Raw genomic sequence first — 24136 nt, 5'->3', positions numbered from 1 at the left:
TTCTACAAGTTAGATGAATTTGCATAGAAATAAAATGAATCGGTGAAATAAATCCCTAAGAGAGAAATACTGTGGAAACATCAAAGTTTAATCCATAAAGTAAATGCAATCGAAAATGGTGTCTTTTTTTAGAAAAATACCAGGCAACTGTATTTCTGCCTTCAACCCAAGCTTCAGAGTCAAAGAAGTGAAGGAGTTAATTACGCACTCAGGTATTAAAAGAGAATAATTCTGCCATGATTTATATCCATTCTACTAACGATCTGCTAAGAAATATCAAAATGTTTGTTCAAGTGTAAAAAGTCAAATAAACACATTCCAAAATGTGGAAAACAGAGAAGATATGGATTCTCACCACTGATTTCTGGAAATTTTAATGATTTTTCCTTTTATTTTTCAGACTGGGTCAGTGCTTTTCTGTGGCCTCATTAGTTCTGGTGCAGTCTTTTCGTCATGAAACAAAGCCGTGCACTTGAAATTGTTTGGGTTGTTTGGTTTTTTTTTTAATTTCTACATTTTTCTGCTTTTGAAGAAAAATCCCTGCGTGTGCTGGGGGTGGAGCAGTGGTATTGTCTCCGGCACAGCTTTGCTGTGATTGCGGTGAGCTACGACCAACTCCAATATCCGCCTAATGGTGTTAAAATACACACCCAAACCCAAACTTCTTAAAGCTTCAGCTTGGATATTCCCATCTCCCCCATTCAGCCCCTCTGCAGATGAAATATCTGATGGAAGATGTATCTACATCTCAGCTGAAATGTCCCTAGAGCAGCTGTAGATGGATCAGGAGCGTGGGGTTTTTGAAGCAAACCTCCTAGCCCCTGCTAGGGCACTTGGCTTCGTGCCGTGGGTGCTCTTGGAGAGCACGGATGGGCTTCCTTCGGATGCAGCTGCACCAGTACATCTCGGCCACGGAACAGCATCCGCTCTCCCAGAACAGGCTGAATTAAAAAAGTAGGGAGGCTGAAGTGAGTGCAGGAGGGTAATTAAGTCCCAGCGCCACTCGTTTTACTCTACCGACCTCAGATCTTCTTGGTCAACGTTGCTTGGTAATGGAGATGTAGTTGTAGCTCCGTCTGGACGACTCGTACCCTTGAAGCATGCATTTCTCTCTGTTGACAACAATTTCGTCACTGGGATTAAATGGATTGTGTCCTAGAGGTGCCCATTTCCACCCCGTAGAAGCAACCCGTGGTGACCAGCTCGCAGGTGAGCTTCCAGCCCTGGAGAGGACAATCATACCTTAAACAGCCTCAAGGTTAAGAACATGCTAAATATTGGAAAATATCTAAATATTAAATAAATTATTTTAAATAATAAAAATATTTTAAATCTTGCCAAGTACAGAGGGAGCTACTTGCGAGCATGAGCCCGTGCTGCAGGACTTCACAGAGCAGGCGCTTTTATTCTGAATTTTCTTCTCAACAGGGATGTGGGAAGCTTCAGCCATATGAACAAAACAGAGGCATTGATTAGGCTTTTTTTGTTTGTTTGTTTAGCGTTGCCAATTGATTATTTGAACGCAGAAATTTAAAAAAAAAAAATTACTACTGTAACATGAAATTTTAAAAAAAATCTGCTCCTCGTAACTTATTGCGCCGAGTCCAGCCGGCACAAAAAAGGACTGGTGTACATTTTTTCAGGTGTTGATCAATACCAACGTATTTTCTGCAATATGAAGTGCACAGACAGCTAAAGGGATAACTCAGTCGCGTCACAGTGGAAGCTTTCAAGCACGGGAGAGGCAGCACGGCAAGGGTCACCCAACTGGAGACGGCGACCCCTTTTTTACCTGCTTGCTGAAAAGGAAAGGTGTTGGGACCCATCCGATGGGTCGAAGCCGTGGTGGGAGGGGAGGTGCTCGGCAGCAGATCGCCCAGGATGGCTGGCAGAGGGGTTTTATCCCCGCTGAAGCGTTACCGCAGATGTTTGTGCAATCCTCTCTCCCTCAGGACCCTCCTCCGGCTGATAATTATTTTGACCTGCTCAGCAAAAGCCCCTTTGGGTTTTGCCCCCCCAAAAACCTTTCTGGCTGCACCAACACCTCCCAGACCAGCTCTCCCGTAGGGACCTGCCCAGGCTGCCCGTGCCACCACCTGGTCTTGCAGAAGGGCGAGTCCAGGGCAGTTTGCTTTTGATTTATCCAACTATCACAAACTTTTGCACTGAAAAAAAATCCCTTTACTACCAACAAGGAGATCTGATTGATGAGCTAATGTTGCATTGAAGGGTGCTGAAAACAAACCTAACGGAGCATCTGCTGTACAAACGATTTGAGCACGGCCATGGGGAGTCCTCTCCAGCAGATATATTTCTTTCCATGCACTTTATTGGTGTCCGCACATCACTCGACATTTGCTCAAAAGCATCGTTTTACACAGCTGCTTTGAGGATATAACAGAATCAACTCGGATTCACCAGTTTTATTCTGATGGATCCTGAGTGCCAATGTTTCCCGAAAGCTTCTGCTAGATGAAGAGACATTATAAAACCCTTAGGACAAATATTAAATGATAACTTTGTCCCAGACATTGGGAAAGCACAAAGGATGGGGCAGATGGAGGACAATACTGAGCTATGAAAGCGGGGGGAAGCAAGACGGAGAAGTGTATAGATGGCTTTAGAGGTGTTTAATGTAAATTTGGTTTTTTTGCTGGAAGGCGCCAGACTCTTAGTCATGGAGATCACAGGGATAAATATCTGTTCGCTGTGTCCCAGGAAGACCACTTCTAGGTGAAAGCACTGGAAAATGCGACTTTCCTTAGCGTAATTTTTCCTCGTGTAGGATGGTGCAGTAACAAGAGCCAGGATTTGTCTCACCTCGCTTTGCTTTAGGCGTGATGCCTAACTTGGAGAAAAAAGATAAATTCAGGCTTGCTCTCTTATCACCAGGGAGAAATCAGCAGCTCCTAATATCACACTCTACGACAGATAGAATAAATAAACATTGATTTTTCGTGGAGAACATTAATCATCGCTTGACAGAGTTACACCAGAGAGCAAAGCAAGACTGCATGCTGCCTGGCGTCTGACAAACAGATCCAAACTTAAAAGTCATCATTATTTGATGACCCTTTGCTGAAGGGGTGAGGTTCACCTCCAGATCTAGACATCTCATTTCAGATGTCCTGTGAGCAACATGTCTGGTCTCCTGCTGTTATTTAGAGCTGCTTTTCACTGCCTACATAGAGATGCCGGAGGCAAAGCGGCGTCTGAGACATCCGCACGGCGCTGGAAGATGCGTTATGACTGATGAAAATCGAGCGGTTTGGGTCTGGAGCTGAATCCTGCCCCAGAGGCAGCATCCACCTGCCTAGATGCAGACATCTACTGCCATTGGAGAATTGACCTGAATTTCACAATTAACTAAGGCTCACCCGCACTTTTTCTTACTTGACAAGCCCACTGCTTTGTGTGGAGTGATCCAAGATGTAGATAGGAAACCCAGGAGGTGCATAAGGCTTGTGCCATGCACGAGACCTGCCCGCCAGGAATCACATCTCCCTGCAGCTTGAAGACACTGACTGCAATGGAGATAAATTAAATTAAAAACCCATACCATGCTGCCTCGGATTAGATATTATTCATGCTGACAGGCAGGTGGTTGGTCCACGCTCTGCTAAATAACTGCCAGCAAACCCCTGGATATTTATCCTTGTCCTCTTGGGGGAAGGACCTTCATTTGTGACACCTGCTTTCCGAGTCAAATTTGGTAAGATCTTGCATCTCTTGGGCAAGCCAGCACCTTTCAACAAGCTGCCCTAGGACTCACCAAGCAGCCTGTCGTTAGTGTTTTCAAAGATTTAACTCATGACGTTATGGGTTAGGAGAAAGACCAGCCGCTGCCGAGACCCTACAGCCGAGCAAAGCCTCTCGTGGTGGACGTTAATCCTCAAAATCTCGGTAAGGAACAAGGCACCAGATCTATAGAGCCAAAATACGCTGTTTGGCTAGCTGGTGTTTTAAGAGTCTTACAGCCCAGACTATCTCCTGAAAGCAGAAAAGCTCGTTAGTAGGATGGTTTAAAATGTGAAGCAAAAGCACCCTGTGCTCGTGCCTCCAGCATCCCTCCGGTTTCTCAGGGTGACCGTCTCTGCCGCCCTGAAGCGGAGCCAGCGGGGGGGACACACACTCTGCCACATGTCCTCGGGATCCTGTGGACGCCGTGGGACAAAGCGGGATTTTCACAGCGGGGATTCCTTCCGCTTTGCTCTCCAGTCCACTTGAAGTGGTTTTTACACTCACAGCTGATCCCTACTCCAGCTGGAAAGGTACACCGTGTCTTCTCCCATGTTACATCTACCCAGGCTTCCAGAGCTTTGCCCTTCACACTATTCACAGAGCCGGGAGTAAAACAAGTCGGGGAATAACGTCTTAACCTCCAGGGAGCTGTCAGACCAAGCGAGACGCAGCCCCTTCCAAGCCCTGAGAGGTCCCGAGACCCTCCACCGCCAGGTCAAGATATAGCCAACGGGTTTTTACAATTCACGACACCAGAAGGTGTTATTTGAACAATAGCAACTCAAAAATGTTGCCTTTAAGAGTTTCATATGGCCTAAAAAAAGATCCCAAAAATGGTTTATTGCAGTTCCTGCCCCATGTGCAATATCTGTACTCAAAAACCTCTTATTTTTTTCCAGCGTAGCTCTTCTTGGAAGTGTTCGACCCTCAGTGCAGATTGCATGGGATGAGAAATCCAGCACTTCCTTTTCTCAGCTTATGCTGATCACAGAATCACAGAATCACTAAGGTTGGAAAAGACCTGTAAGACCATCAAGTCCAACCACGAACCCAACCTCACCATGCCCACTAAACCATGTCCCGCAGTGCCACCTCCACACGTTCCTTGAACACCTCCAGGGATGGTGACTCCACCACCTCCCTGGGCAGCCTATTCCAGTGCAACATCAGCTGGTTTTGATGTTCAGAATGAAAAAAAAAAACACCTTAATTTTCATTTTGATGTATCTGCCTTTATTTTTCAATCAGAAACTCTTCCTGTACTTTGCTCCCAAAGATGAGAGAGGGCTGTACCAACTGTGGTTCCTTCCAGGAAAGGAGAAAAGTCACCTCTTTGTCTGTTCCAAAAAAAGCTGGTAGGGAATGACTCCGGCTTTATCCACCTAGCACTCCGCATTTCGTAGCGAAGGGTGGGCTTCTTCCCCGTGAAGGTCACCAGGATGAATCCACCATGCTCACCCAGGAACTGGGTAACTATATAGGGACCCTCATCCATTTAATTCAGCATCCCAGAGCACTGAGGGCAGCTGCTCAGCTGGGATTATTTAGGTGGTGATGGATGCCATTTACATAAATCAACAACAAGAAATTAAATCCTTCACCTACATGAGATTAAAGTTCAGATCTTTCTCTCTATAGATATTTTCATTTGCCTTTATTGTAAAATCTGGGCTTGCTGTGTCAGGAGTAAAGATGTGCTGTAGGGACCCTTTCTGAGAATGATCTGTAGATCTATAGGAAACAATTGATGTAGGAGGTAATAATTTAAAATACCAGGAATTATCACTTCAAGTTGTGTATGGTTAGCCCACACTATTTAAGAGAAAAATAATTCCTAGGGCAGAGTGAACTCGATAATCTAGATTTCACACAACCTGAAACCTCACCCAAGAATTGCATTGGGAAAGCAATAAAATGCAGTTTAAAGCACCATTTCTAAATGCATGGGAACTTGCTCAGAAGCTTGTTCAAACAGCCGACATGGCCCGTTCATTTTTAAACAGGCTCAGGAGCTCAGTCGATGCTGAGAAAAGAAACCATCTAAATGGGCTCAGCCAACTGTAGAGGCGAGGTGACGGTCTTGCTTTATTTATACGCTATTTCCCGGTTTCCTGAACACGGACAAGCCACTTACTTAGCTACCCAAGGCTTACTAGCACATAAAAAAAGTTTTCATCTAAAATAAAAAGGGGCAGATATTTCCAGCAATGTCCAACAGATGGTGACGATGCATAAGAAATCCTGATCAGTATTTTTCTAGCCACTTATTTAGCATTTTCCCCGCTCCAGCACTCCCTTTTGATACCTGAAAAGGACTGTTACAGCCATTTCGCATCTCTCGGGGCTGACAACAGAGCACTATGGTACAGGGAAGGAGCAAAAAGAAGTCATTCACATGTAACCGGGCATGGATTTTATTCAGAAATAAATGAAATACAACTTTTGAGAAGGAAAGGGACATCTAAAGTACGGGTATGTTTGTAGACTGTCATGCCTTGCCAGCAGCAGTAAGAGTCAGCTTCAGGCTGGTGACTTTAGCATCAAATAATAATAATAATAATAATAATAATAATAATAATAATAATAATAATAATAATAATAATAATAATAGTTCTAGGTGCCGACCAGGGTCACATCACTGTTTAGGTTATTTTTCACTGTGCTAGAGAGTATTTTTCCCGCTGTTGGCAATACAGCTCACATCAAGTGCCTGCAGGTGGAAACCCTCATCCAGGACGCAGCCAAGCCTCCTCCGTCCCGACGATCATCTCCACGTCCCCGCCAGAGCAGCCTGTTAAGATGATATTATCGGGGACATCCCTTACCTTGGGGTGATGAAAGGCTAAAGAAATATAAAAGGTTTTTTTGGGGGTGGGGGGGGAAATTGTGGTTACTGTTCCCCCCGGTGCTGTTGAATTTTCACAGCAACCACAGGTTTCTGTGCAGAATATGGTGAAAGGGGGGGCTGCAATTTCTGGCAGGAATTACTTCTTGCATAAGAAATAAAGACTAGGGTTTATTATTACCCTCAATTTTTTTTTTGTTTCAGGGTGTTTGGGTTTTTTCCCTTTTTTCTGTTTTTTTCTTTGTTTTTTTTTTAATTCCTTTTCCCCACTGCCTCATGCCGAAGTGCAAATCTCTGGATGCAAACTCTACTGATAATATTATTGTCTTTGTTTTTAGCAAACCGCTGTGGGCATAAATTAGAAAACTAATTAGAGCTTTGTTTCAAGTCTTTGAAAGGCAGAAACTGGGGGGGGGGACATGAAAGGACAAAGGTGTATGGTTGCCTAAAAGAAGCGACAAAGACCAATTCAACCCTGCAATTTAACTCAGCAGCCTGGTTTCAAAGACAGACCTATTTAAGAATTTATATTTCATTCACTTGGCTTATTCACCATATCCCATCAGCCTCTAACTGCGTTAAAATCTCAAAGTTTATCCATTTAGACCTTGTGTTTCCATCCTTCCTAGGAAGAGCTTCTCGCAGGAGCTGCCTTCCTGACCCAGCCCATAAATCATTGAGACCCCAGCTAAATTGAGGCTAGGGAGTGACAAGAAAAATCAGTAACATGTGTTGGCATACACATTTAACACAAGAATATATTGCATTCTATATAAATATATAGTATAATATATATTTAATATTGTATTTTTATATGTACACACATGCATATGTGTATATATGTGTATAACTTGCCATTCATAGCACCAGAGACCTCCTAGATCTTCTTTCTGATGAAAAATTGTTCCATGTCCCACTGAAAGCAGGGCTGACTTCACAGCCACATCAGGTTGCTCATGGCCTCATCCAGGCAACTTCTGAATATCTCCATGGGCGGAGGCTCCACAGCCTCGGAGAGAAATCCCGTATCGGGTTTTATTGAGGAGGGTTCAGAGCCTGACTGTGATTCTCTCTGCTGTTCTCCTCAGAGCATCCTTCACCTCCTTGTTCCTCAGGCTGTAGATGAGGGGGTTCAGCATGGGAATCACCACTGTGTAGAAGATGGAGACCACTTTGTCAGTGTTCAGGGAGTAACTAGAGCTGGGGCGTAAATACATGAAGATTGTCGTCCCATACAACATGGTCACCACTGTCAGGTGGGACGCGCAGGTGGAGAAGGCTTTTTGCCTGCCTTCAGCTGAACGGATCCTCAGGATGGCAGAGGAGATGAAGATGTAGGAGACCAGGATGGTGGAGATGGTGCTGAGCTCAATGACGCCAGCCAAGGAGAAGAGGATCATCTCGTTGACGTAGGTGCTGGCACAGGACAGAGCCAGGAGGGGAGGAACGTCGCAGAAGAAGTGGTTGATGACATTGGAGCTGCAGAAGGGCAGCCTAATGATGAAGATCATCTGTATGATGGAGTTCAGGACACCCCCGATGTAGGACCCCACCACCAGCCACATGCACAACCTCCAAGTCATAACAGAGGAATAGAGCAGGGGGTTACAGATGGCCACGTACCGGTCGTATGCCATGACGGCCAGCAGGAAACACTCAGTCGTCACGAAGACGATGTAGAAGGCGGCTTGGCCCATGCAGCCAGCGAAGGAAATGATCTTCCTCTCTGATAGGAAGTTCACCAAGGTCCTGGGGGCAATCACAGAGGAGAAGCAGATATCAACAACAGAGAGGCTGCCAAGGAAGAAGTACATGGATGTGTGGAGCCGTGGGTCACCTCGGATGACTACGATAATCCCCGCGTTGCCCAAAAGGGTGACGGTGTAGATGAGCAGCAACAGGACAAAGAGGACTGCCTCCATCTCCGCTTGGTCACTCAAGCCCTCGAGAATGAACTCTGCCACCGAGGTGTGATTCTGCTCTGCCATTCAGGGCTTCGGGTCTACCAAGGAAGATGAGAGCCTGAAAATATCCGACAGTGGAAACCGTGCCTTTATTTATTTGAACTGAAATGGGATAACTTGATTAATTTACACCCCGTGCAGCCAGGGCGCCCCGGCCCGGTCATTTCTAGGGAGCTAGAGTGGGATGGACTGCACTGAGCTTGTCCTCCTTTACAGTCCAAGGGAAGAGGAGGTCCCTTCTGAAGGGAGAGCATCCCAGCCTTCCCAAACACCTTCCCCACCCGCAGCGAGTTACCGCGGAGGGTCTCTCACTTTCTGACTGTGGGCAGACCTTCGGGCAGGTTCATCTGTATCGCAGAATCCCACTTTGATACCTACAGTTTGATGAGATCGAGGGGTATAACAGCAGGTAGGGATTCAGGTGGCACAGACCGAATCATCAGCTCTGCCCCTGACCTCCTGTGATTAAGTTTTTCTCCACATTTATTTCCCTTCCTCCTCATTTCAAACCGATCATGATAAGGTGCCCAGAACAAGACAGCTCTGCTTTTAGCAGTGGCTTCTGGCTATAATTGTAATAGCTTGGAGTAAAAGTAATTTCCTTTGTTGGTTTTGGAAAAGGCACTGAGGCGAGGAAAAAAAAAAGTCTTTAATTTGTCGGGAAGTGGGGAGGGAGAGAGGAAAGGGGTGTTGCATGATCCTAAAACTCATCCAGGACATGAGGAGTTGAATATTACAGTCTCAGAAACCTTGGGGAGATGAAGCCAGGGAGACCATGAACAAAATTTGGGTCCAAAGCTGTTACTCTGAACTGGGGTAAGCATCAAACATTTCCTCAGTACAATTCAGAGAATATACAATTAACAGACTAAACACCATAAAATCTGTCTTGATCTCCCCATGACATTCAGAGCAAAGGTACTAGCCGTGGTGTCAAGGTCCCCATGAACAACCACGATATGCTGATGACTCTAATCATGCTTTGTATTTCCAGAAGTGGACTGGGAGATAAATCACTTCTGTAAATCAGGTTTCCAGTAGCAGGAGATAGCTGTGAGCGTTCATGAGCATGGACCAGCTGTAACGTACTGCCTAAGCCCAGACAAAAGTGGGATCCACGATGCTGGCCTGGAATATAAAGTCACACAGACCACGGAGCTGTGCTGAGCCAAACGCACTCGACTCCGGTTGCCTAAGTTTAGGCACCTAGTTAAGCTGCTCGCCCCAATGAAATTGTGAAATACAGGTTTCTCTCCCTGATAACATGAAGGTTCAGAATAAAACAATTAAATCTTTACAGAATTAAAGATGAGAATCAAAGTCTTACCCCACCAGATGAGCGCCAGGATCAGAAGACTCATTGAAGAACCATTCTCCATCAGCAGAATATTTCTTTATAGAAACATTCTTTACTTTTTAAAGTGAATATCACTTTATTTCAGGGTCAGTGGGTGGGTTAATCTTTCCTTGAGAGTGTTCTCCTCTCTTCTGCCCGGCTCCCTAAACATACCATAAGCACCATGATTTCTGATCTTCTGTATTCGAAATACTGGAGCACATCCTAAGTGCATCCCAGCAGAAACGTTTCATCTTCTTTAACCAACACAGAGGAGCAAACCTTTACCCGGTGTAAATCAGAGCAGCCTCCCCAAAGGTAGCGTTGCTGCAGTGATTTATACCAGAGCAGGGTCGTCCCAGCAGAGCTCACCTGGACCATTCGGGGAATGGTCACACCTCCCTGTGGATGGGGTCACCTCCTCTTACCACCTGCGAGGTCTCTTCCACTTTGGTTGACGCTACAGGCTCAGGATGTTTGCACAGTAAATTTGGGGGACTAACCCTCGAAGCCATCCTCCTAGCCTCCAGACAAACACGAATGTCTCTCCTGAGCGTTTGAGAGCCTCCAGTGTATTTTCCTCAGATGAAGTTCCTCACTTGCAGCAACGTGTTGCTTTTATACATCTCTCTGCAGGTCTTCGTGGGCAACGGGCACCCCTCCCCAGGGAGCAAGTGTCTGTCATGGTTTTGGCTAGAGTTTGGGTCTCTAATAGAAGTGAATCTTGATTGTATACTGCTGGATCCACCAGGAGAATCCGTGAGAGCCACAAGTCTGAGCTGCTAATAAAGGCTTAGCGATGTCTGCGGGAGGACGCAAAATCCTGTACTAATTATTGTCACAAATATCAATGACCTGTCACAACACTTGGCAGGCTCATGGGACAGAAAAGGGAGAGATCCAAATAAGCACAAGTTATTCTTCACAAGCCCCTCTGAAAATCAAGGGGGAGGTGAGAAGGTGGGGCAATTTACTCCAAGTATCTTACAAACTTATTGCAAGCAGCCTAGGCTGTCGTAATTAGCTCTGGATGGATGCCTGGAGCAGCTGGATGGGATTACAGGAGATGAAGGCTGGCCCAAGCCTCCAGGCAATGAATGAGCCTGAAAGGCTTCCAGGCTCCTGATGGCTAAGAACAGGGAGGTCTATACAGGACCCACCTGTCCGAACATGATTGATAGACAGTCCATGAAACCTTTTTACCGTGCTCCAGGTATTCCCAGGAAGCTCTCAGCTGCCCATTTTTTCCTCCCTTTTGCAGAGAGACAGGTCATCCTGCTGCTCCACCTCTATTGCAAGGTCAAAACCATCTCATCACAGCCTATTTTGAAAAAAGATGCTGCTAATCCAGTTCTTCCTGCAAACTTTTTTTTTTTTGGCCAGCAGAAAATTAATGGTAAATTCAGTGTAATTTGTCTCTGCTCAACACTCGGCAGATACCAGCTTCTTTCAGTGTCTGGAACATTTTTGGGAGTCTACAATCCGCACTATTTCTTTCAGTATAGCTAATTTTTCCCTTCAAATAATAGAAGCCCATGCCTTTAGGATAAACTGACAGCATGGATAGAGTCGCCATACAAACAGCAGTTCATATTTGGATCATTTTGATCCATAGATGGGATTTATTCATTTCAGTTGTCAACAACATCAAGCGTAGACATACGAGCCACCCACCTAGGCTCTCCTTGCGGTCAGCAGAGATGAAGGTGGCGGTGCAGCTGTTCAGGAATGGGTGTCCAGGACCACCTGAGACCCACCATACACCCCTCCCACTCCCCTAAAGGGCACAAGTCTCCCTACATCTTGTGCTATATCTGCCAGACCTGTGTCCGTATGTCCTATGATAGCTCAGGTGGAATTAGATGGATCAATAGGCTCAGTGTAGCCCGGAGGAGGATTTGCCATGTCCAAAGGAGACCCATACATGGTCACACGAACAGACAAGTTCTCTCCATCAGTATTACTGGGAGCCTAGAGAGATGGACACGTGGGATGGGTTTGGGCTCACCTTGCTCCAGGTCCTCCTGCCCTATGGACCTCCACATGAGCTATAGGTGTCCCAGCTTCTCTTCCAGCCTGTGAACCCCAACGGTGTGATTCAGTTGGCCAAAGGGATGGCTCTGGAAGAAACACTACAGGACTTACAGGAACCCATGAGCTTCTGGAGGAGCAGCTGGAGCCCCTCAGGAAACCTTCCATGGCAGCGGGGAGCGGAGCCAACACCCGCACCAGCCAACCCAACTATTCACAGAGAAGAGCAACGCAGGTGTTTTGGTTGGGTGTAGCTCTACAAAGGGCAATATTTTAACAGCAGGGTTTATATTTGGGGAGTTTCTGTGCCAACACTTTCACCACTGATTCACATTTGTTCCCACTTTATTACCAATCCTCCAGCTACAGCTCAAAACACCCCCTCTTTCTTGAAAAGGTAAATAAAAACATGCATTCCAGTTATTTCCAAGAGAAACTTCTTTTGCTGCTTACAAAAGAATGGCAAAGAAGGAAGAACAATTTGTAGAAAGCAGTTACACAAATAGTTATCAGGTAATCGAGTATAAACCTTTGAAACGTTTATCACTGAATTCTTCAGCTCCCTTATATCAGCTATGCAGCCGTGTTGCATGTCACTGCATCGAAGGGTATTTTCAGCCTACTAATTTTCCTCTTATAACGGAGGTAGAAATGGAAAGGAGGAGTTGCAAATAAAACACCGTGAAAATAGTATATAAACTGAAATCTGACATACAGAAGTGACATGACCCATAGGCTGGAGTAGGTTCAGCCACGCTAAATTCAGATGTCTTGAAGTTAAATATGTCAGAGAGTCATGCTGCATTATGTCTTTATGCAACATAGTTCACCCAAGCCATTTCCCATGTTTATTTTAACAAGAATCATGGTCTTTTGTTCCTGCTAGGGAGGGAGACTAAGGTCAGATTTAATGTTTACCTATCAAACTTCAAATTTGGCCAGTTACATCCCACAGCTAATGGTCTTTCAGATACAAGTAACTACATGCTTTGAGAAAATTAGAGAAAAAGTTAGAAATATTAGGTTTATTGCAACTAATGCACCATGGCTTTACTGTACATCCTTAAGTTTGAATATATGTACTGAAAAATTCCACTAAACAGTAGTATTTAGGAACTGTCACTGTCCAATACTTAATGTTGTGTATTAACAAAATCATTTGAAGTCTTTATTCACTGTAAAATGCATTTCGAAGGATTAAAGTGCAACAGAAAGATTTTTAAATGCCTTTGAACATACTTTGATGGGTCATTGTGGAAGAAGAGGATTCAGAGAAGTTCCTCAATTTTCCCCGTTTCCTGCAGCTTTAGGGAAACGTTTCCTCCTCTCCCATCCAAACCTCCTTGGTCTGCTCCGTGTGTTCTCCTGCATGCTCCCATCTGTCACAGGGATTACCTGGAAGCACTGAAGTTCACCTTAAATCTGTAGATTTCATCTCATGGCTGGAAGAGGTACAGAGAAGTAGCCCACTGCGCTGATGAATGATGTCCAAACTGTAGGAGAGGGTGACCATGAGTAGGCTCAGGCCAAAGACAGCCAAGAAGAAAATGGTCCAAGTCTGCAGCAGAAATCTCACAAATGTGTTATTTTTACAGGGCTGAGCCTTGTCAACATATCTCCCTTCAAGAGAGAGGTGACTTGGGGTTGCCTAAGGAATGGCAGGGCCGTGAGAAAACCCAGCACGTGCTTGCCTCCAAATATTCAGAAACAATCTGGACATTTCAGCATGTTTCCTCACAAATCGACCTTTGGTCGTTCTTCAATGAGTACGTATTTCTCCTGTTATGAAATGCACTATCTAGAGGTGAATGTATAACAAATTAATCCCACACGGATAGAGCCAGACTACAAAATGGACAATAATATACAGAATAATTATCACAGCTTCTCTCCGATTTCAAAAAGACCCCAGAACACAGACCCCATTCCCCTCACTGCCCAAATGTCAAACCATTTACCACTTCAGCAGGGAAATAATTCTTCTCCCCACTGCTCTCTTCAGAGCGCTCTTCACCTCCTGGTTCCTCAGGCTGTAGATGAAGGGGTTCAGCATGGGGGTCACCACCGCGTAAAAGACGGAAACGATTTTGTCCCTGCCCAGGGAGTAGCTGGAGCTGGGCCGCAGGTACATGAAGAGAAGGGTCCCGTAAAAGATGGTGACGACCCCCAGGTGGGACGCACAGGTACCAAAAGCTTTGCGCTTGCCCGGCACAGAGCCCATCCTCAGGATGGTGAACAGGATGCAGCCATAGGAGATGAGGATGACTGATATGGTGGTGACCTCGTTGAAGCCCCCGAAGGCAAGTAGCAACACTTGGTTGAGGCGAGTATCAGAGCAGGCCAGTTTTGACAGCGGTGGTCCATCACAGAAGAAGTGGTCAATGACATTGGGGCCGCAGAAGGACACTCTCAGCGCAAACCCCGTGAACACCGCCGAATGAAAAAACCCCACCGCATAGGACCCGGCCAGGAGGGAAATGCAGACCTTCTGGGACATGACGACGGGGTAACGCAGCGGGTTGCAGATGGCAACGTAGCGATCGTACGCCATCACGGCCAGGAGGTAACACTCCACGGTTACAAAAGCAGCGTAGAAATAGAGCTGTGCGAAACAGCCAGCAAAAGAGATAGTCTTCCTTTCTGATGAGAAGTTCAGCAGCATTTTGGGTGTCACAGCTGAGGAGTAGCACAGATCCAAGAAGGACAAGTTGCTGAGAAAGTAGTACATGGGGGTTTGAAGCTGGGAATCGAGCCAGACTGCAGCAATGATGCCAAGGTTTCCCACCACGGTGATGACGTAGATGAGCAGGAAAACCACAAAGAGGGTAACTTGGAGGTCGACACAATCCGTGAACTCCTTGAAAACAAATTCTGTCACCGTAGTCCAGTTTTCCCAAGCCATCAGCATGCAAGAGACTCCCAGCTCTTGGGCAGGGAGGAGATTTCCATGAAATCAGTTATGATGACTTAATCTCTGGCTTAATTATTAGTGGTTTTCAATCCTGTGCTCTGTAGATAATGAAGCCATTTTCTAATGAAACACTGTGAGACACCCTGGCAGGACGCTTAGTTGGTCCACAACCACCTGGCCACGCAGGGACCCACGTCTCCTGACTACATCTGCCATTCAAGCTCTTAAACCAAGCTTTGAATGTATCTTCTACCTTCGTGTACGGATTTCAAGGAAAGAAGTATGAAACCAACAAGGCAAGTTGTCTCTTGGACATTACCATGGTCTTCTCCATGTGCATCGTTTCCATCTGTCCACAGTTTTCACCACGTTGAGGGAGGAGCAGCTCACATTCATTAACATTTGTTCTGATAATACACAAGCTAGAGGAATATTAGCGTTCACTCTGCTTTTCAGGTTGATGATGTCCCAGAGACTTTTTATTATCCCAGGTAGCTCAGGGTTTTAATTTGTTGCTCAGGACTTCTTATTCTAAATGCACAGAAACAAAAATAATGTGGCGTGGGCTTTTTTTTAAATAAGTGATTGCTAACGAAGTTAGTGGCTACTTTGGGGAATAAACTGCATTTCAGCAACTGCTCTCATCTCATAGAATACATGGACTTGCTAAAAATTGTACTCTTCCCTTTATTTCTATCATTTAACTTACATTTTAAGCAAGCAGTAGCTTCCCAAGTACTTTCAAGCAACTGATTAATATGCTAAATTAAGGTTAGAAAGTAAAACTTCCTTTTAGAAAAAAGCACCCGAGATGCCACCTCTTCTGGTTTCCTGTAGAAGATCCAGCCTTTTTCGGTCTGAACTATTTTGCGCCTGCCTCTGTTATTCATTTCTCCAAGGAGATCATTCAAAAGACAGACAGAATCCGCACCTTTTTATTTCTGAGGCCAACTAGAAAAGTAACAATACAGAAAGTTAGACAATATCCTATGAAACTCACTTGAAAGTGTGTGTGCTCATCTCATAAATCATTCCTAAGCCCCCAAAAAGGACTGTGCCTGAGGAGAGGGTAAACACATACGGCGTACTAAAGATTTCTTCTCTACATGTATGTTTGTCCTAGTATAGCTCTTACCAGTAGGAAAGGAGAAGTTTGCAAAGACAAATGGCAATTTTTGCTCTTATGACAATCACCGCTACATTTCTTTGACATTGCCTCTAATCAAAGCTCTCTTACCTGTCTGTGTGAGTGTACTGCACAGAATCACCACTGACCTAATTAAAAAAACTTATTTTTCCACCTTCTAGCTTGCTTTATAAATCAGAGCTTCAGGGAAGCAAATTTATTCCGAGTCTCCTTTTCTTCTCCTGGTTTTTAATTCTACATGGTGTTGGATGTCCATGTAAGGCTGTGTCTCCCACAGGCTCTTGTCTTCACTATTTATTGCTTTCCAGCTTAGATGGTTGGCACAAGCTGCCAACAGCCTCCTTGGGCACATCACCCCATGCCAATCACTCTTGCTTTTTCTCCCCTTCACGTATAATTGGAAAGTTCCCTTAATGATTTCAAGGTCTGGAGCTATTACCTCCTTAACCCTTGGGATGGGTTGTCTTCTGGGAGCCCAAATACACCAAGATCAGAAACTGCTGTGAGGCTATTGAGAAATAACATCTCCTAGAGACGCATCTCATAGCTATGGAAACACTCAAGCTGGAAAGATTTAGCAATCTTTACTAAGCCTTGAAAATCATAAAGGATACTCCACCCATTTCCAAAACAAAACATTGCCAACCTACTGAAGACCATTTTTCTAACATCGAATTAGGAAATGGAGGAGGTACTAAGGACCAGAGAATAATACTTGAATATAATGTTAAATTTGTTACTCTCTTTCCCTCACTGAGAATACTATCTTCCGCGGTACCCATGTAGGGACATGGTCTGAATGGAGAGAGACTAGCAGAGGAGTGAGCACTGGCTAGGCTGTTGGGTGCAGAGGGTGGGGGGTTGTACTCTGCCTGGAGACTGGGGAATGCCACCGGGGCTTGTGCTCTTTAAATCAAGCCAAGGGCAACACCACAGTGTGCAGGGGACCGTCCCACAGTACCTGAGCAAGGCAAGTAGAGTAGACCCAGAGGCCTTGGCCAAATTCAACCAAGACTCCAGACCATCAGGCAAGTTGGTGATGATGAGGCAGGTCCAAGGTCAAGCCAAGTCAATCCCCTCGTCAAGGTTGGGTTCAGCAATTGCTAGGTAGGTCCGTGATCAAGCAAAGGTGTGGATCAAAGGAGTCCCTAGGTGGGCACACCTATTGCTAAACTGGAAACCAGCACCCCTCTAGCATAACACAGGAGAGGAACAAGCTCCCTGGGCTGAGCTTAAATAGAGTTCATGGGCAAATGGGCAGAGGGTGGGGATGGAGGCCCCAGGTGAGGCTGGTCAGGGCCATTAAAGCCTATTAGTTCACTCTGGGAGAGATTGGTCACTGGCTGAAAATGCCCATTTCTCACCGTTGAAAACAGTGGAAGCCGAGAGTCACCAGCTCAGGTGTGGACATCCGTGCCATAGGTAGCTAAATGTGGATGATCCCACCCTTGCTGGAAAACTGGGCTGTCTAGTGTCCGCAGAAGGACATCAGCAGCTCCAGAAATAGAGCCAGTTGTGCTTTGTGAACCATTTGGGGATCCTCTGAAAGATCTGAAATGTCTCTAAACTCATTTTCATTCTGTCGGCAAGGTCGGACCGAAACCTTTGCATGGTCCACAAGTATCTCAGAAGCATCGTGTGAGCTGGTCATCACTGCCGCTGTGTATCTGCGCTCAGTGACGGCTCATCCACGTGATGACTTTCAGATACCTGAAGCAGCACAATGGCTTTCAGAATTGCATTTCACCCCTTTTTTTTTTCCCTTTCTTTTTTTTTTTTTTTTCTTTTCTTTTTTTTTTTGTTCCGGTAAGCCCTGCCACGAGGAGCCCTGGGGCTTCCTCCCAGGAGAGCACAAGGGACCGTATTTACAGCCCCATCACCCACAAGCTCAGCTATTGGAGTCTGGGAAGGAGCACATCTCTCTTCACATCAGGCGGTTAACAGAGGTTATGCGGCCACGTAGATGTTCTCTGCTGTCCTCAGCAGGTAAATCAGTGTAAAGCTGGCATTAATGAGCCTGGCTTATATTCATAAGGGAAAATCAAATAAGCTATGTACCAAGGTGGAAGAAGTGCATGGGATTTAGCTGTATGCCACAAAACTCAACCTTTTATTGACGCAGCTGGAGGGGCCAAAAACACGGCAGAGAAACCTGTAGAATCACAAAATTACTCAAGATGGAATTCCCCAGCATTGCAGAGATAAAGACATATTATAAGGGGTATTTTTTCTGCTGCCTCATATTATAGCCTTCAAAAAATTGTAAAAAATTATAACTGGTATTATAACCTTCAAAAAACTCGTGTGCCGTGTGATTTTCCTTTCCTCTTGATCTGTTGCTCTGACATGAAGAAAATAGCTCCTCTTGGCTTGTCTAATAAAAACACAACCAAGAACAGTCGAATTCATCTTTACAGACCTCATGTCTGAAGGAGGAAGCCGTTCTCCTTCCCTCTTGCTTCCTGCAAGGAATTATATATTATATTCTGCAGGGATATTATATATCCTCCTAAAATTACTTATCACCTTAAAGTTCAGCTATAAAACAAATCTGCATGTCCCCTTTTCCTTACCAGTTGAGGTCTCGCTTCTTACTTCTTCCTTACTTCACATTAATTCATGACAGACTGCAAGGACATTTATCTGTTCGGTCCGTCTAGCCTGCCTGCTTCAATTGCTTTTTAAGTCTTGTGTTTAATCCACTGAGACTTCTGAGGTGCTTTTGTTGAGAAGTGTTTTGGAAAACTTCCTTTAGGAGAAATGCAATTATTTTTCTATTCCTCCATCATACATATATATGTATGTATGACGGAGGAATAATAAAATAAAATAAAATAAAATAAAATAAAATAAAATAAAATAAAATAAAATAAAATAAAACAAATATAATAAAACAAAATAAAATAAAGTAAAGTAAAATATAAAACTGGTCTTACAATAGAGTGGCTCTCAAAGGCTCGGACGGACTGTGTGGATTCATCCCATAATCCTAGATAGCTGTAAAATTCATACATGCACACAGATCTCCCTTGCTGGGAGACAGACGGGCATTTCTGGGGTGTGAGCCATGTCATTTGCTTTAGAGACCGGTCTTGCAACAAAGTGAATGACATTCAGAGGTGCCTCTTTCTTGGGGGTGCGAGGAAATATCGACTGGGTGGAAAATTTACTTGAGCAAGATCATTGTTTATCCTGACTTCAAAGTCGGTTACTTGTATTTTTTACCTGAAGTTATTTGTTTCTTAATACGATGACAGAGGGACCTTCAGGATATTGATATCAATCTCCTTTCTGCAAATTCTTGGTGAATTATGCAGAAAGTCTCTTTAAAGGGCTGGGAAATACAACATCAATGGTTCAATGAATGGTGAAACAGTTGTTATTGACCCACCATGTGATTAAGTTATTTACATTTGCACACCATGGGAGAAGCAGCTTTAGGAACGGCAAAGGCGAGGCTCAAATTGCCCGGAGGTTTCCAGGAAAATTAGCACCAGCACTTGCTGTGACATCTGGAAGGACCAAACACCTTGAACTCAACCTGCAACTTCACTTGTAGGAACCAAGTTTTTGGTGAAAAAACCTTATTAGAGTCCCGAGCCACATGTAATAGCTTGAGAAGCTACAGTGAAGAATTGTATGATTGAGTTATTAACGGATTATATGATGACCTGTAGTCCATCAGGTCTATCCCATTCTCACCCAGCCTTGTAGGCACCAGGTTTCAGAGACACTCCAAGAAAAAAGGGTTTCTGACTCTTCCTCTGGGTCCTCCTCTGAACCTCAGCAATCTGGAAAACCACATCCAGTGCAATCCAGACTTTCTTTGTAGTCATTGAACAGAGAAATGAGATGAATGGGATGAATCAAGCTGTATGGAGGGGCTGCTCACTGCTCATTGACCATTAGTGGTGCATGAGGTTGGGCTTCATCTCACACACCTTCAGCTTTGCAGAAGTTACACGTCTAATCTGCGTGAGTGTCAGTCACCTGACTTCTCCCTATAATTAAGGGAGATAAATTATAAAGAGCATACCATCACAGAATCACAGAATCACTATGGTTGGAGAGGACCTGTAAGATCATCAAGTCCAACCACCAACCCAACCCCACCACACCCACTAAACTATGTCCCGCAGTGCCACGTCCACATGTTCCTTGAACCCCTCCAGGGATGGTGACTCCACCACCTCCCTGGGCAGCCTCTTCCAGTGCTTCACCACTCTCTCCGTAAAGAAATTTTTCCTAATATCCAGCCTGAACCTCCCCTGGCACAACTTGAGGCCATTTCCTCTTGTCCTGACACACCTCAACACACCTTCGTACAGACTGCAGTGCAGTTTTGAGTCCCACTCAATAACAGCAATAAGGAAATACCCTCCTGGTCACCAGCTTCCTTCACTTACTGCCTTCTTCCAACCGCTCTTCTCAGGGCAGCCTTCACCTCGCTGTTCCTCAGGCTGTAGACCAAGGGGTTCAGCGTTGGGGTCATGACGGTGTAAAACAGTGTGGCCGTCTTGTTCTCATCCAACGCATAGGTGGAGCTGGGGCGCAGGTACATGAACAAGATTGCCCCGTAAAACATGGTGACGACCATCAGGTGGGAGGCGCAGGTGGAGAAGGCTTTTCTCCTGCCCTCCAGAGAGCGGATCCTCAGGACAGCGGGGAGGATATAAGTATAGGACACAAAGATGATGGTCATGGTGCTGAGACAGTTTATGCTAACGAGCGCGAGGACAACCACCTCGTAGGTGTGGGTGTCGGAGCAGGAGAGAGCTAAGAGCGGGGCAATGTCACAGAAGTAGTGGTTGATAACATTGGAGCGGCAGAAGGAGAAAGTAAAGATGAAAGTGGTGTGTGTCACCGCGTGCAAGACACCGACAGCGTAGGAACCAGCAACAAGCCATTGGCACGTCCATCTGCCCATGATGGCGGGGTACAGGAGGGGCTTACAGATGGCCACATACCTATCATAGGCCATCACAGCCAGCAAGAGGCACTCGGTGACCCCAAAAACAACGAAGCAGCAGAGCTGGGCTGCGCACCCCAAGAAGCCGATGGTTTTCTCCTCCATCAAGATCTGCACCAGCATTTTGGGGAGGATGATGGAAGAATAGCAGATGTCGACAAAAGCCAAGTGGCCGAGGAAATAGTACATGGGGGTGTGAAGGTGAAGATCAGTCCTGATTAATACAATTATCCCAAAGTTCCCCAAGAGGGTCACCATGTACATGGCCAGGAAAGCCAAGAAAAGGGGGACCTGGAGATCCGGGAGGGTGGTCAGCCCCAAGAGAACAAACTCATGCACGTTAGTGTGATTGACAGGTGTCATTCTCTGTAACGCATTCAACCTGTGGGAGATAGGTAAAGTGATAGACAATGATTTGGGCAGCTCCGCAGGACCCTCAGCTTCCTCGGTGTCACTGAAGGGAGGCAGAGCACTTACTACCAGAGGGTCACGAAATGTCAGCTGGACTCTGGATCACTCTCGCAAGAGCCAAGTCTCTGTCCAGAGGCTTTGAAAGGATTCTCAAACCAAAATCTACTTGCCGAGCTGAACGGTGAGAATGCCCACCTGGGTTTAGCTCAGCATTTCATCTCCGACGCAGCTTCCTACCTGTGCCTTCCCGGGCACATTTAACACAAGGGGAAGGTCAATACACTTGTCATTTCTTAGGAATAACCTCTTTTTTTAAAATTAAGACATTCACAGCATTTTTTTTTTCCTTAGTAAATGACAGGTACATTTTGAAAAGAATTGTTTTTTTTAAAAATGAAACAACAATGGAACAATTCGAGTTGCAGAAATTGCAGAATTACTTTTCTTGTTGATTTTGCAAAACAAACCAGAGCACAAGTACGCATTTTTCTTTCAAAACTGATATGACCACACAGTTTTCAGTGTACACAGTCCTGACAACCTCATAGGAAAGGAAATTCGTGGTGGCACAGTGGCAACGGGGAAACTCACTCGGATGTAGAGCCGAAGCCATACAAGCAAACACAGGAGGAGCTGAGCAGGGCAGGGAGAAGAGATAATAGAGCCTGAGCCCCCTCCCGCGTTGGCCACCAGAGCCATCCCTTGCCATTGCAGTGGCACCGATGAAAAGACCAAACACTTACAGGTCTCCTTGTTTTATTGTCATCTAATCCTTAAAGCAGAAGAGTCCTCCTAAGTAGGATTCCTTCTGCTGTCCTCAGTCTTGTTGCTACAAATGAGACATGTGACACCTCTGGTCCTTTCTTCCCTCTATCTCACCACCTTCAAGTCCATCAGACAAAAAGAAAGGGGTGCTTACTTTAGCCCCGTGACGTCCCTTCATGCCCCACCGCTTCAGAACACGTTCAGGGCTGAGGACTGGCCGGAACAGAAGATGCCCTCACCTTGGACGTGACTTCTCCAACAAAACTCAGATCTTCAGCGCAGGTCCATGCAGCTCCTTCAGTGACTGGGATAAGTTTGGCTACTCCTCCAGACAATATGACCAAGGCCATAATTCATCTTCAAACAAATGTTGAGTGCTTTTTAGCGCTCTTTCCTTAAAAGCTGCGCCTTCCAGAGGGCAGACAAGCTCCCTGTGTAGTTTTTAGTGTTCAGGTGGTATTTATAGTCATTTCTCTGACCTTGGAGGCATTCCAGTCCATGGAGAACAGAAGCTTGACAACAAGCAAAATCCACCCGGAATATAAATTTCTTCATCTCCAGGCTCACTAATGAAGCCCGGGAACAATTTCCTTTGAATATCTGGATTTAAGGAGGCGTCTTCCCCCTTCTCCCTTGCTGAAGGGAGGGAGTGGGTGAAAAGCGAACATCTATATCATTCACCAAAAGCAAATCCCAACTTTTTTCCGCAGTCATCCCTGATTATTAGCTAATTTTCTCAAGTGTCTTTCCTAGTGCCACTTAAGCTGGATTTTGGCAATGGAAAGGTATTTCTTGCAACCATTTCCACTGTCACAGTCTCCTCTTGTTAGTACCCTCTTGCTCCAAAACCCACCCCAAAAGTTGATCTTTGCCTTTGCTGGCTTTGGCAAGACAGTAATTATCCCCCCGCAAAGTTTTTTTATGTTATCTTTTTTTTTTTTTCACTTCTGCTATGAGCACTGATGAGAAGAGCAAGGCAACAGCAATCGCCTAAACTCAAATCAATACCAGAACTGCAGCCTTACCTAAACAAAATTCTTTTCACTCAGATCTGTCCACTGGGTCCGAGTGCTGTGACACGCATTATCTGCGATACTGCCGTCTTGATGTATGGATTCACAAAACACTTCCCTATCGCTTTCTTCAGGAGATTTTAGTTTACGGAGCTGGAGGTCTCTCTGTATTCGTTTGTTTGAGTAGGTTGATATTTTCAGAACCTCCAACAGCTGCATGTCAGACACCATTTATTCCTGCCATTATTAGCAGCAACGATACTGTCTGTTCATACGTGTATTTGTTTTGATGGTGAGAATTCAGAGGTGTTATAAACCCCCTTGGACAAATGCTGTGCACAGACAGACTGCCTGGTGGTAATCTCTCACCCCCACCATCACTTCACAATGGCTGTCGATGGCCCCATGGCTAGGAGGGATGCCATCACCTAGTAAAATATATGAATATATAAAGAAGGGCACCCAATTATTTTCAAAATGTCACTAACTTTTCTCACAAGTAGGTCTCTTATTAGCTTCCGTGTCAGACTTTTTTCCTCAATATTATTTTATCCTAATGAGAGTTGAGGCCAAAAACCTCGGCAGGCTGTGTATGGCCACTGCAGCCATGGCATCCCTCTGGGATACAGGCAGCACTTAGGACCAGTTGAACGTGACCAGATGGTAATTTCCCCTTTCAAAGTCACTCTGCCTTTATCTGGCAGAGAACTCAGTGAAGACCTACCTGATCCCATATTCACAGCTTACCTAAATACCGTGGGGTGCCCAGCTTTTCAGCAGAATTTGTGTCTAGGGGGGCAAGAGCAGCATTTTCTGGCAGGTGTCTAAGGTAGTTTCAAAAATAGGAAAAGTTTCATCAGCCTGAAACCACAGAATCACAGAATCACTAAGGTTGGAAAAGACCTGTAAGATCATCAAGTCCAACCACCAACCCAACCCCACCATGCCCACTAAACCATGTCCCACAGTGCCACATCCACACGTTAAATAAGCCACGCTCAAA

The 24136-nt window shown here is 45.3% G+C and overlaps 3 protein-coding genes across 3 annotated transcripts; all 3 read right to left on the bottom strand.

The window, feature by feature from the left end:
• Positions 1–7635: 7635 nt before the first annotated feature.
• Positions 7636–12052, bottom strand: LOC104264306 (olfactory receptor 5J3). Its single transcript, XM_009821302.2, has 2 exons — positions 11895–12052; positions 7636–8588 (listed from the first exon to the last, which is right to left on the bottom strand). Exon 2 carries the CDS (start codon positions 8572–8574, stop codon positions 7636–7638), a length of 939 nt encoding a protein of 312 aa, XP_009819604.2. The 5' UTR covers positions 8575–8588; positions 11895–12052.
• On the bottom strand, positions 11735–14825 carry LOC104264308 (olfactory receptor 5AP2). The gene is made up of 3 exons (XM_009821305.2): positions 13907–14825; positions 12124–12140; positions 11735–11857 (listed from the first exon to the last, which is right to left on the bottom strand). The coding sequence occupies exons 1-3, from the start codon at positions 14823–14825 to the stop codon at positions 11735–11737; spliced, it is 1059 nt and encodes a 352-aa protein (XP_009819607.2).
• Positions 14826–20377: 5552 nt separating this feature from the next.
• On the bottom strand, positions 20378–21307 carry LOC132318457 (olfactory receptor 8U9-like). Its single transcript, XM_059825895.1, has one exon. It carries the CDS (start codon positions 21305–21307, stop codon positions 20378–20380), a length of 930 nt encoding a protein of 309 aa, XP_059681878.1.
• Positions 21308–24136: the final 2829 nt, after the last annotated feature.

The sequence above is a fragment of the Gavia stellata genome, chromosome 17 (assembly GCF_030936135.1).
Source record: "Gavia stellata isolate bGavSte3 chromosome 17, bGavSte3.hap2, whole genome shotgun sequence".
Taxonomy (NCBI): Eukaryota; Metazoa; Chordata; class Aves; order Gaviiformes; family Gaviidae; genus Gavia; species Gavia stellata.
This window is presented reverse-complemented; position numbering and strand designations above follow the sequence as displayed.

Bases quoted from the DNA above. Each gene is read 5' to 3' on its own strand.
- LOC104264306 (XM_009821302.2), bottom strand. From the start codon at position 8,574: ATGGCAGAGCAGAATCACACCTCGGTGGCAGAGTTCATTCTCGAGGGC.
- LOC104264308 (XM_009821305.2), bottom strand. From the start codon at position 14,825: ATGCTGATGGCTTGGGAAAACTGGACTACGGTGACAGAATTTGTTTTC.
- LOC132318457 (XM_059825895.1), bottom strand. From the start codon at position 21,307: ATGACACCTGTCAATCACACTAACGTGCATGAGTTTGTTCTCTTGGGG.